The 13,410-nt window shown below is 53.3% G+C and overlaps 1 protein-coding gene across 1 annotated transcript; it reads left to right on the top strand.

Annotated features, from left to right (window-relative positions):
- The first annotated feature begins 3,435 nt into the window (after window positions 1-3,435).
- LOC144269233 (protocadherin-10-like) lies at window positions 3,436-10,392 on the top strand. Its single transcript, XM_077824754.1, has 4 exons — window positions 3,436-5,928; window positions 9,368-9,426; window positions 9,542-9,630; window positions 10,133-10,392. Exons 1-4 carry the CDS (start codon window positions 3,436-3,438, stop codon window positions 10,390-10,392), a joined length of 2,901 nt encoding a protein of 966 aa, XP_077680880.1.
- The last annotated feature ends 3,018 nt before the right edge of the window (window positions 10,393-13,410 follow it).

Genomic DNA, 13,410 nt, shown 5'->3' on the forward strand with positions numbered 1-13,410 from the left:
AGTATGGTACTCTGGAGAGTGGCAGCCCCAGGCTCTTGGTGGACCAATGGGAAAGGCTGGGATGGCGAATGGAGAAGGCCAAGGTTGTGGTCATGGCGAGCTGGAGTGAGCGATGCACTGAGTGGGAAATAGTGAGTGTTGCCGATTAAACGCTAGAAGGATTTGCTGGCTTGACGTAGTTGGGATTGTAAAGGATCCTTGACTGGTAGGCGGGGAGGTCCTGGGGCTGGTGCCTTGTTCAGCTGGCAAACTAGGGACAGGTGCCGGGCGTGGTGGATCCTTCTCTGGGGCCAGGCGAGCAGGAGAACGGCTCCAGTGTGAGCTGGGAGCACTGTTGAGTGCTTTCCTGCTCCTCTCGGGAAGGTGCTACGGCAAGTGATTCCTTTTAACTCTAATTAGGTGTGAGTGCTGGAGAGTCGCCTTACCCTGCTCAACATAAGAGGGAAGCTACAACGGCCTATTTTAGGGACCTCGTGAGGCGGTGGGGATGAAAGTTTGGAAACCCTGAGTCCAGGGAGGCTTTGCTCGCTAACGGGCGGGGGAGGGGACGGGGGTGGGGGGGACATAGTGATGGTACAAGTGAGACTGGGGACCCACTCAGGAGCTTGTATTCCAGCCTCGTGTTGAGCAGCGCCCTGGCAGCTGTTATCGGAGATGCTGGTGCCAAGGGAAACCTCTTTGTGTTGGGGGTCTTCACATTGAGCAGCATCCTGGCACAAGGTGTGGGGAAGCTTTTGGTTTCAAGCTGGTTTGTGGGGCTCCCTGCATCATACAGCTGCAATGGGATTATAGGGAGAGGGACTTGAGAGTCAGCATCTCCCTGATCCACCTGCTTCCCCCCGCTAGCGACGGACCCTTCCCCCTGGTTCCCCTAGTGAGTCCGCCCCAAGCTCCCCAGCCTGGCGCTGAGCTGTGAGTCACACACCTAGCCTCGCCAGGACAGCAACTGCACCGCGCTGTACCGGTCCCATCAGTCCCCTCGGGCTTTTGCTGCACCACTATACCAAGGGACCTGTGCTGCGCCCCTGCGGAGCCCCCCAGCTCCCCACCAGGACCGTCTCCAGAGCTGTGGAACTTCTCATCCCGCTAGCTGCCCCTATGCCTCCCCTCCAGACACTCCTCGCCCTGCCGCCGGTCCTAGCACGCCTCCTGCAGCGCCCCGAGCACCCAGAGCTTACCCCCTGCCACCAGGAGATATTGACTGCCCATCCCGCTCTCGCTCCCCAGTGCTCCACCGGGACTTCCCGGGCCTCCCACTGGACCACCACTGAGCACATACACAGCCCCCGCCCCGTCCCCACTGACCCTTCCAGCCGCCACCGCTAGCCTCCCAGGCCTCCCCACTGCTCCGTCGGAAACCTCCCTCTGTGCCGCATTACTTCACAACCCGCCCCGTCACCGACCCCCCCTCCGGTCCCGCCCCACCTTTGGTATCCCACATAACCCCTCCCCTCCTGCTCTGGACCCAGAGCACCACCACACCCCTGAATCCCCTCACTGATTCCGCCCAGCTCCTTCACAGCCGGGCGGCCTGGTTTGTACTTGGGTTGGCTGGTGGGAGGGGAGCACCGAGCGTGGGAGCTGGGGATCTGGTAATTTCATAGAGACAGCAGACATCTCCCGTCCCGATTATTCAGCACAAAGCCTGAGCAACAGACAAAGGGGGGAAGCGCTCGCACCGAGCTGCGTTTTGTAAAACATCACCGCAGAAATAAATCTCCTCTGAGATCTGCGCCTCTCCCAATCCCTTAAATCGATTAACGGATTATCCCCTTTAATCAAGTCATCTGGAAGGATCTGCCACTAGGGGGCTTCCCGTGACTACACAATATCCCCTAATTAAAGCCTGGAGAAGTCGCTGGCAGTTTCCATCCTTCTCAACTAGGAAGAGGATAAGCGAGTAGTTTCCTGGCCAATAAAAGCCGGTACCATGTATGGAGGTTTCTGAAGAAAATGTTTAAGTGAGCGCCGGATAATCCAATGGAGAAATCTTAATTGGGTGCCTCAGGGAGAAAAACAGGACGTGTTTCAAATAAAATGAGTTCTATTGGGAATCGCCATCACAGCTGGGCTTGCTGCTCACATTTAGGGGGATCAGAAATGTGACCCGGGTGTGAGAAGCCCTCTCGTTACGCGGACCCCTGCCCCAGACATCCCCAACCCGGCTGCCCTCCCTTTCGGGAGGGGCGGCTGAGACACCTCAGCAAAAGATGCAAATGTGGATGTTTAAGGGCGAAATTAACAAGCAGAAAGTTGGCCTCAACCTCCCACCGGCAGGCGCTGGCTGGAGCCTCAGCCCGCACTGCAGGTGTGTGCCCTGCTGAAGAAAGGTGAATGTAAAATCTGTGGAACGGCCAGCCACACGGAGCCCCCTTCGGGCGCTTTCCGCCATCTCTGCTCTCACAGCGGGGGACTCCGCTGGATTAGGGACTCTTTGGAAATCCTGCAGGCTCGAAGTGGGCAGGGTGTTGGGGAAGCAGAAGGGGGGCCTTTCTACATGTCTCTGGGCTGATGGAATCAGCTTTGAGCCGGCTGTCTGGGATGTAATCCCCTTCTCTGGTAATTAAAAAACTCAGCATTACAAGGAAAACGGTGTGCAGTAAAATGTAATCAATTCTGTGGGAGCTTAACCATCTGTTAAAGGTTAAATCCATGCATAGAGGCTGATGTCAGGATATTCATACGGAGGATTTGGTTTTCGGTGTGTTTCGGGCTTTTTAATCTACCACGAGGATGAAGAAAACATCTGTGGGAAAATATTACTAGCCTCATATTCATCTGCTCAGGGCTCGAGACGCAGTCGCCCAGTAACATAAACTTCCTCTCTCCGGGCCGAGAGGCGAAGGACAGACAATGGGTCCCCGCGGGGGTGGGCCCTAGTGGGCGGTGTGTTGAGATTTAATGGGAGTCGTGTTCTTTCCGTTCAAACAGGTTTTTTCTTTGCAATAAAGTCGCTGGGGCGGAATCCGTCTCCGTCAGGCAGTTCCGTGCCACGCTGGGAAGATACCTGACCTTTTCCTGTATGGAAATGATTGCAATCTCCCGGGCATTAGCATGAACACATCGCGCTCTCTCCTCCCTCCCTGCCTCTCTCCCTCCCCTCGCCAGCAAAGGGTTAACCATTCCGGCAGTAATTACAGCTCTGGCTTTCGACTCCTCTGTCCACCAATGCGGTGCTGAAATGCGAGGCGGGTCCTCCCTCCGCTGCTCAGTCTCTGAGCCCGAAAGTAGTTGGAAGTCCAAGTGTTGGACAAACGCAAGTGGGGGAGCGGCAAAGCAGCAACGGCGGCGCTCTCAGGTCCAGGCGAGCCACCGCACCCTTCGCTTCCGACGCCTTCTGCCCCGGGAGACAGCGCAGGCTCCCGCTGGATGGCACGGGTGGTCTCAGGTGAGTCTTATCCCTGGAGGCGCTGCCGGAGCAGGGGCCCCGGCGCTATGGGGGCTGGAATCTGGGGCAGCGGCTGGACTTGGAGCCAGCAGATGCTGCTGCTCCTGGTGACTTCTTGCCTGGAGCCGGCGGCCGGCCAGCTGCGCTACTCGGTACCCGAGGAGCTGGAGCACGGCGCCTTCGTGGCTAACATCGCCGAGGACCTGGGTCTGGACGTGTCCAAGCTGTCGACGCGGCGGTTCCGCATCGTGTCCCGGGCCGGCACCAAGCAGCATCTGGAGGTGAACTTGGAGAACGGGATCCTCTTCGTCAACGAGAAGATCGACCGCGAGGAGGTGTGCGAGGCCGGCGGGGCCTGCCTGCTGCACCTGCAGCTGGTGATCGAGAGCCCGCTGGCGCTGTACCGCGTGGAGGTGGAGGTGCTGGACATCAACGACAACGCGCCCAGCTTCCCCTGGCCGGAGTACGTGCTGGAGGTGACCGAGTCGGCGCTGCCCGGCGCCCGCTTCCCGCTGGAGAGCGCGCAGGACCCGGACGTGGGCACCAACTCCCTGCGCACCTACCAGCTCAGCTCCAACGGCTTCTTCTCGCTCGAGGTGCAGACCCGCAGCGACGGCAGCAAGTTCGCCGAGCTGGTGCTGGAGCGAGCCCTGGATCGCGAGAAGCAGCGCAGCCACCGCCTGCTGCTCACGGCCCTGGACGGCGGCCTCCCGGAGAGGTCGGGCACCGCCGGAATCCTCGTCACCGTGCTGGACGCCAACGACAACGTGCCGGCCTTCGACCAGCCCTCGTACGGGGTGAGCTTGCCCGAGGACGCGCCGCCAGGCACGCTGGTCATCAAGCTCAACGCCACGGACCTGGACGAGGGCACGAACGGCGAGATCGAGTACTCCTTCAGCGGCCACGCGCCGCCCCGGGTGCGCCAGCTCTTCAGCGTGGAGCCGCGCAGCGGCCAGGTGCGCCTGGCCGGCCCGCTGGACTACGAGCGGGCGCGCCTGCACGAGCTCTACGTGCAGGCCAAGGACCGCGGCCCCTCGGCGGTGGCCGTGCACTGCCGGGTGCTGGTGCACCTGCTCGATGTCAACGATAACGCGCCGGAGGTGAGCCTCACCTCGGTTTCCACGCCGGTGCTGGAGGACGCGCCGCCGGGCACCGTGATCGCCGTGATCAGCGTGCTGGACCGGGACTCCGGGGACAACGGGCAGGTGAGCTGCGAGATCCCCCGCAACGTGCCCTTCCAGCTCCAGGCCGCCTTCCGCAACTACTACACGCTGGTCACCACCGCGGCGCTGGACCGCGAGGCCGTGCCCGAGTACAACCTCAGCATCACGGCGCGGGACATGGGCTCGCCAGCGCTGCTCACCAGGAAGACCCTGACCGTCCAGGTGTCGGACATCAACGACAACGCGCCCCGCTTCCTGCAGCCCTCCTACAACGTCTATGTGCTGGAGAACAACGCCCCGGGCGCCTCCATCTGCTCTGTCAGCGCTGTGGACCCCGACTGCCGGCAGAACGCCTATCTGTCCTACTCCATCGCCGAGGGGCACATCCAGGGCATGCCCGTGGCCACCTATGTCTCCATCAACTCGGATAGCGGGCACATGTACGCGCTGCGCTCTCTGGACTACGAGCAGATCCGCAACTTCCAGGTGCAGGTGCAGGCGCAGGACGCGGGCTTCCCCCCGCTCAGCAGCAATGTCACCGTCAACGTCTTCATCCTGGACCAGAATGACAACGCGCCGGTCATCGTCTCGCCCGTGCCCCGCAACGGCTCGCTTGCCACAGAGGTGGTGCCCCGCTCAGCCGACCCCGGCTACGTGGTGGGAAAGGTGTCGGCCGTAGACGCGGACTCTGGGCAGAATTCCAGGCTCTCCTACCAGATCCTGCAGGCCACTGACCCCAGCCTCTTCAGCGTGGCCCTGTACACGGGCGAGCTCCGCACCATCCGAGCCTTCCTGGACAAAGATGCCACCAGGCAGCGCTTGGTCATCCAGGTGCGGGACAACGGGCAGCCGCCGCTCTCCGCCTCTATAACCCTGCTGCTGTCCGTGGTGGAGAGCATGCCCGAGACCCTGTCCGATTTCAACGAGCTCTCCCTGAACCCCGAACTCTCCTCCTCCACGCTCACCCTCTACCTCATCGTCTCACTGGGCTCCGTGTCTTTCACCTTTCTGGTGGCCATCATCATCCTCACGGCCATCAAGTGCCACAAGGACCGGCACTCCCTGCATGGCTATGGCTGCTCCCTCCCCGCCTGCTGCTGCGTGAGGGCCAGGGCCTCTGCCAAGGTCTTCAAAAATTCCAACATCAAGCCCCAGCTCTCCTCCGGCAATAAAGTGCCTACCAACTGCCTGGACGTGGCAGGCAGCGGCCCTCCAGGCTACTGCTACAAAGTCTGCCTGACCCCGGAGTCCACCAAGAGCGACTTCATGTTTCTAAAGCCCTACAGCCCGAGTCCCCCGAGGAACAACGAGAAAGCTGCCGAGGACTTACCAGGGCCGGGCAGGAAGGCCCGAGAGGCCAATAACACCGTCAGTGCCGCCAGCCAGGTAACCCCGCGCTGCAGTGCAGGCGGTGGGACTCAGTGAGGCGCAAGGGGAGACAGTGCCATGAGACACCCCTTCAAGAGTTAGCCCGGCTTTCCCCCTTCTTCTCTCCCTCCCCCGCCCCCTGGAAACGCATCTGAGCGGGGAGAAATCCTTTCATTCAGGCACAACTTTTTAAAGATAATTACCCGACCCTTTGATCAAGTGGCAGTGTCAGAATTAGTACCCGTCAGACAGCAGGGAATTCTCCAGCACGCTCCTTACTCATTCCAGTTAATGATTTGGGGAACGTCAGGCTCATTTTAAATTAGGGGAAGTAGCAGAAAGCGCTCAGAAGCAGCAGCCCAGCTCCTATTAAGACTGAAATAGGGACCGTGCCCAGAAAGCCAAGGGCTGTCTCAGGAGATAACTGTCCCCTTAATTGAGGGCTCTCGCTTATCCTCCGATCGCGGCTGCACTGCCCCGTAGCCTTCCTTCAAGAGAGCCAGACCTTACACCGGGGCAGCAAAGCAAGCGGTGGTTTAAGCCTCTTGAAATTTTACTGTCTATTCCGTATTTCCCCTCCGCACATATTACAGGCGGCACGAATTACTCAGGCGCTCGAGTGGCCCATGGGGCTTTTCAGCTCCTTTGTCTCAACAAGAAATTCAGGCAGATACACCCGGCTCAAGCAGATTCAGATGCAGTCGCTGCCCAGTGCTGCATCAGTACCCGCACCCAGTGCTTTCCTACTAGTGAGGATCCTTTTCGGGTTTTATTATTATTTATAAATCGCCCTAAGTGGCTTTGTTGGAGGGCGGGGGAGGTTTCATGTGGTGATTAAAATCCTTCCCAAACTAACAAAGGGAGCGAAGGATGTCATGCTGCAGGATTGCCTCTCCAGTCCTTACACTTGAGACCTGGTATCTTGTTTGGTTCTTTCAGGGGCATCTCCTTGCCTTTGTAACTGAGATACTTCGCCATTACCCCATTTCCTAAGGACACCACTTTTCTCCTGGCATCTCTTAAAATTAATGCTGAAATATTAGCTGGAATGCTGAAGGGGAAGAGCACTTTGCAGAAGACAAATGCCTGACATTTCAGTGAACTGATCACTAGATGGTGCAAAAGCCCAGACTCTGCGCTCGGAGAGAAAAAAAGATTTAAAGAGATTTTTATGTCAACATTCGTTAGGTATTTAAATGAATAACGTCTAATTGTTTAGATGAAATACTCTTTCAATAATGCGATTACTGGGGATGGATGGGGATGAGAAGTCTAATCCACTTACAAACATTTTACTTTAACAAAATATCCCTTTTTAAAATAAGCACAAGACATTCTGTAGACAGGTTTTCTTTTTACATTTTCCCTTGGATCATTGGACACAGTTGTCTAATATGTTAATGCGATTTTCCTCCAGTCAGTTACAAACTCCCTCTAGTGACATTCCGCACACAGCTGATTTCCACGCCTTTCCGCCTCAGGCGGGTGTAGGGAGATAGCAGACTAAGCCACCTCAATCGAAACTAACTAACTAATAATAATGAAAAATGTTTACAAATATTAAGAGAAAAAAAATCTGTAATGAAAGAATGGATCCAGATTTACAGACGGGGGTTGGGAATTAAGGTGTGAAAACTGGGATACGGGCAAGAGGGAGAAGAAAGGAAGCGTGATCTAGTGGGGGGAGACAAGTCTGGAAGGCTTCGCTTTCGGCTCTGTCAGAGATTTCCTGTGTCTCTGTGCCTCATTTTCCCCTCTGTAAAATGGAGATAGTATTACCTCACAGAGGTACAGTGAGGTTTAATTCTTGGATGTCCGAGGGGCGCTTTGAGAGCTGATGGATGGCTCTGTTAAGGGGCAAAGCAAGTTGTTGTCAAACCTAGGTTACCAAGTGTCAGCAGAACACTAGAGGGCTCAGTTATGTCAGAACAGTTACTTTGGTTACTACCACGGGCTAGTTGGCTTCAGAGGCGCATTGCTTTCGGAACCGAGTAATTGGCCTGATTCTTACCTCACTCCCGCCGCCGTAACTCCACTGGCTTCTTTCTCTTGCCTGTTTTCTGGAGCTAGGGTGGGCGGGGGGCGGAAGGAGATATCTCCGGAGCTCACCCCTAATACATTTCCCACCCCTCATGCTGCCTCCCAAGGCAGGAAAGCCTGGAATTTGAAGGCCCACTAATCTGCCTTTTCAGTTACTGTCATCTCTACGACATTTAAGTTTTTACCCTTAAATCCTCAGAAAAGGCTTCCCTGATTCGGACTCGCTTTTGAACTCACACCTGGTCAATTACCAGGATCAACTGCACCCAATTGGCTGAGAAATCATTGACAGGACAGGAACTGGAGCCTTCCAACGTCTGACTAAATGACAGCGAGGCAGGCATATTAAATAAACCTGTGGAACAATAGTGAAATAATTGTGTTTTTTTAATGCAAGCCAAATCAGCTGCAGCTTCCATTTCACAATCCAGGGAGTCTGACACTGAGATTAAAAAACCGCTCTGGCTACAGCCAAGTTGGAGTCTGACCGAGAAAACAGAATACAAATGAACCTCTTTGAAAGCCCTGCTTGCTTCTCCATTCAGGTTTGTATCTGATGTTCCATCACCTCCTATCCTTTGAAGGAGACGGATTAAAAGAACAAGCAGATTATTTAGACCGGCAACATATTTACAGAGAGCAACTGAAGTGGGTTAGAGTGCGGGCCAAAGAGGGTTTTCAGTGGATTTCTGGAAGCAGAAGGCTTTTTGCTTCACTGGTGAAACATAAAAGATAAGACAGCTCCCTTTGTTAGTTGTTCTAAACGCAGAAATCATACAAGCAAGCAGCAGCTTTGTTCCTGCGCTTTGGCGGGGACAGTAATTAAATATTGTAATCTGAATGAGATCCGAAAGCAGACCAATAACTGGATGCGGAGTGACAGCTTTAGCTTTCAGTGGGAAAGGTAAATATTCCTCCCCCGGAACAAGGAGAATAGGGCAGCATTGCCCTGCCATTTGCCATGTGTCTCTGCCTTGCACTGTTCACTCCCCGCGTAGAGTCAGGTGTATGGGTTCTTGGAGGTGATTTTTTTTTTATCAGAGCTGGAGATTCTGTCGAGTGATCAGTTTCACACCACCCTAGGAGATATACCTAGAAGGCATCTCACTTCTCTTGCTCTAGAGATCATTTCCCACCTCTTTCGCAGTGTAGCTAATTCATCCCCTGACCACATGGAACCTGGGCCTTCAGTGGCTTCTCAATTCGCCCGAAAAGCAGGCAGAGTTCATCTAGCTCAGACCAACACAACCTGAGCCAAAAGGATCTAACCTAATTCATTCGATTCCCTTTGCAGTGAGCATTAAGCATTCAACGCTTCTTTGGGGGGAGATGATGGGTATGGCAAATCCATGCGCCCTAAAGATGGAAATTCCATGGGTCTAATGTTGTATATTTCCTGTATTTGCAGATCAAACAGCCCAATGTGGACTGGCTGCCTACAAAAACCCAGCGATCAGCCCTGAAAAGGTACCAGAATCCAATACTTAGAGGGCATGGGGTAAAGTGGGAGGGACGGTTATTGCTGACCTGAATATGAGTGAAGTCTTCATGGCGTCTTTGTTGTCTCGCTGGTTCTCTTTAGTTCGCAGAGTCTGGAGGACGTAGGGGGAGTCCGCAGAGGAGTCCAGAAAGAGCACGACAGGCTGCGTACCCTGGTCACTCCAGTCTCTGGTTAGTGTTGGGTGGTGCAGAACATCACACGCCTAAAGTCTAACCCGGCAACTCCCAAAATGGCTGGGGGAACCGAACCAGGCTGCCAGTTTAAGGCCATACCTGAGCCTTTCATTCCCCACCGGCGCTGTAGGTGCTTTATCCCTCATCCGAGCCCGGGCTGCTCCAAACCCTAGCCTCCCCCGAGGCCGGTGCACCGCCAGGAATGGGCGTGGGGAGCGGTGGTGGGAGCACTGGGATGTTGGAAACGCATCATGGTCGTGAGAGGAACCTTTCTATGTACCAGCCACAACTGTAGGGAGCAGAACTAGGGATGTAGAGCGGTAGTCCGGCGGCACCGGCCTGCAGCCCAGCCCCTAGAACGGATTAATTTCTTCCTACCCCAGGCTTGTTAAAGGCCGATTAAGAGGCTGTGTGTGTGTGTGTGTGTGTATTTGGCTGACTGATCCTTTCCGGTCCCCAGAAGCTTTTCCCGGCGCTAGCTAACGTTTGCTTTCTCCAGAATTCCAGAAGGCACCCGGGGCCTCCAACAGCATTTGGACCCCCAGGTACGGCCCCCTGTACCCGCCGCAAATCCCACCTCTGGATTACCAGCACAACGTTTATATACCAGGGACCCCAACCATGCTGGCAAACAAGGAGGGGCCCCACTGCCTGGATCCGGAGGACAAGAACAGCTTCTCCACTTTTGGGAAGAGGAAGAAAATGGCCACCTATTGCGACATAGGCGATAGCATGATTGTCAACAATGACTTAAAATAATGGCTGCCGGAGGAGAGCGCCGGGCCAGGGCAGCTCTGTCCGTGTTCCTGGTGAAGCTGAGATGGGGACAGTTGCCTTTTCCAGCCTGCAGCTTTCATAAAGTGCAAGAAGCAGTGGGTCCTTCTGTAGGAAAAGTGCCCTCCTTGCTAATCGGCTGAACCGTGCGATGCATTGCCTGCAGCCTAGGTACCTACTGTTGTAATTTAACCAAGTCCAGTCTCCGGCCTGCAGCTGAACAGAACGGGAGATGGATTTGCAGCACTTGAACCGAGAGAAGGAATGAAATGGGAGATTGGACGAACGATATTAAGATTCTTCCCATGTCATTCTGCAGGGGTGGTAGCTGGTCTGTGTATTAGTGGGTACATAACCGTTCAGTAGTGGGTGAGAAGATTACAGAAAGGATTTGCCTTGTGTTAAGCACATCCCCATGCCGATTTATTCTGGGGGCCGGAAGTCCGAGTAGCCCTCGGCCATGTCTCGCGCATTTCAAGAAGCCTTTAGCAAGCTCAATTTTGTAACTATTGTAACTTCTTTCCTCGTGCGGCTGTGTGAATGTATCAAGTACACGTGTATGTTTCTGACTGTTTAATGCACTGGAATAGCTGCAAAATGCCATGTTAAAATCAAGAGGGCTGGGAGAGCTACTCGGGTTAAAGCAAACATATATAGTACCTGCGGGAGAACTCTCTTTCCATAAATTAAGGAATTATGGAATAATAATTTATTAGACCTGTATCTCAGATCTGTCACAGGGGAGACATGAAGGCAGGGCACAGCATGCTGAAACCAGCCAATTGTTTCTGGCCTCACTGACAGTTAAAACACATAACTAAACAACTGCCAGGTGTTGTAATTTTTGATCCGCTCATCTGAAACGCAAATCTCATCTGGTAAGGCTGGTTTTTATTATTAAAATTATAACGGAAAGTTTCCAGGATCTAAGAGTTCTTAAAGAGAGAGTTTATGGGAAAGTCTTGAGTTCCCAGGCGGAAGGGACCCACACTTCCTCCTCTTTGTGGTCTGTGATGTGGAAGGGGGGTGGAGACTGGGTAGCCGGGGGCGCACAGAGTGGGGCTAGATCATCTTTTCTACTTAGCCTCCCTCAGGAATCTCAGGAGTACTGAAGGCAGAGACCCTGGTTATGGTACCGGGGTCTTAATGAAACCAAGTTGCCATGTAGCCGGGGACCCCGCATAGGGGTCAGACATCGTACAGGGGCTCAATCTTCTACGTGGATGGCGTTGGCCTCCTACAAGCCCCTGGAATCCTCTACATTTAGGGGAAGGCTCTGCTGTCCTTTCCACCAATAACAGCTCCCTTGGTGATGACTGTGGGGTGGATCTCAGCGAGATTTCCTTCCCCAGAGCCCACTCTTGTTTTTTTCCTCTATGGGAAGTGTAAAAAATAAGCTCCCCCTTTTGACTAATGAGCAGTAGGCTGGGACCCTTCTTTAGATGGGGTGATGATCTCCTGCACACAAGCACATCACTGCTCTAGCTGCCCTGGTAGATCAAAGAGAAGTTTTCACTCCACCCCACGTTGCTTTTTAAGGTATTAAACACACAATCAGGCAGAATCCCAAATCAAAAAACAGGTCTGCCCACCTCCAACAAACTGCTGTGTTAGTTGTACTCATCCTAGAGTCCGAAGAATATATTTCCTTTGAGAAACTCAAGGGAAGATGATTGTCCATCACCACGGAGACAGTCCAAGCTTGTTCAAATTTGCTACGCAGGTGGGAGTGGGGACAGAGCTCAGATCCGGTGATTCTAGTTTTGGCTTGCTTAGGACTAGCCCCCAAGGGCCCAAAGGTCTCTGAATCTGAATCTTCTCTTTGTTGACAGATTTGAACTGACAGACCTATTTAAAATAACGCAGAGGAACAATTTTCCTGGAGAGCTACTCTTGGTCTGTGGGCATGGAAACCGTGTGGAGAAGTGTGGCAGAGTCACAGAAGGAAGATTGCTAGGCTTTTGAATTACAGCTAATTTCGAACAATACATGCAGTGCATGAGAAATTCTCTTTCACAAGTAGTGTTTGTTTCACAGTGTTTGCTTTATACCAATAAAATTGTATTTTAATAGCTCAGACAGCTCCATGGCTTTTCTGATGGGCAACAAACAGCAGCCACACTGACAACGGTTTCTCTAATGGGTTTGTTTTTCACCTTTGATTGGGCAGAATATTATCATCGCCTCTGAACAGAGACTTGGCCAAAGCTTGCTGGAGATCTTTTAAAGCTCTGTAACTTGCCGCAATTACCATATTGTGAGCTAGCAATATTAAAATGCTTAATCTTGTCGTTTCCACGGAAGAAGTTATATCCCTTGCTTTCCTTTTAAAATCTCTGCTGTGTGCACTATTGCATTCCTCACCTGTACGGCTTCCTTTCAGCGATGTCTGAAGTATCCTTGTACATACTTCGCCGGACTCTTGGCCCCTTTGAACCACTTCAGTGGTAAATTGGGGGCTGTCAGTGTTCCTCCCCCACTCTGAACACTAGGGTACAGATGTGGGGACCTGCATGAAAACCTCCTAAGCTTATCTTTACCAACTTAGGTCAAAAAGTTCTCTAAGGTACAAAATATTCCACCCTTTGTCCTTGGATTGGCTGCTACCACCACCAAACAAATACTGGTTACTGGGGAAGAGCTGTTTGGAAACATCTTTCCCCCCAAATACTTCCCAAAACCTTGCACCCCACTTCCTGGACAAGGTTTGCTAAAAAGCCCCACCAATTTGCCTAGGTGACTACAGACCCAGACCCTTGGATCTTAAGAACAATGAACAATCCTCCCAACACTTGCACCCCCCCTTTCCTAGGAAATGTTGGATAAAAAGCCTCACCAATTTGCATAGGTGACCACAGACCCAAACCCTTGGATCTGAGAACAATGAAAAAGCATTCAGTTTTCTTACAAGAAGACTTTTAATAGAAAAAGGAGTAAATAGAAGTAAAGAAATCCCCTCTGTAAAATCAGGATAGTAGATACCTTACAGGGTAATTAGATTCA

The sequence above is a fragment of the Eretmochelys imbricata genome, chromosome 8, assembly GCF_965152235.1.
Source record: "Eretmochelys imbricata isolate rEreImb1 chromosome 8, rEreImb1.hap1, whole genome shotgun sequence".
NCBI classification, from domain to species: Eukaryota; Metazoa; Chordata; order Testudines; family Cheloniidae; genus Eretmochelys; species Eretmochelys imbricata.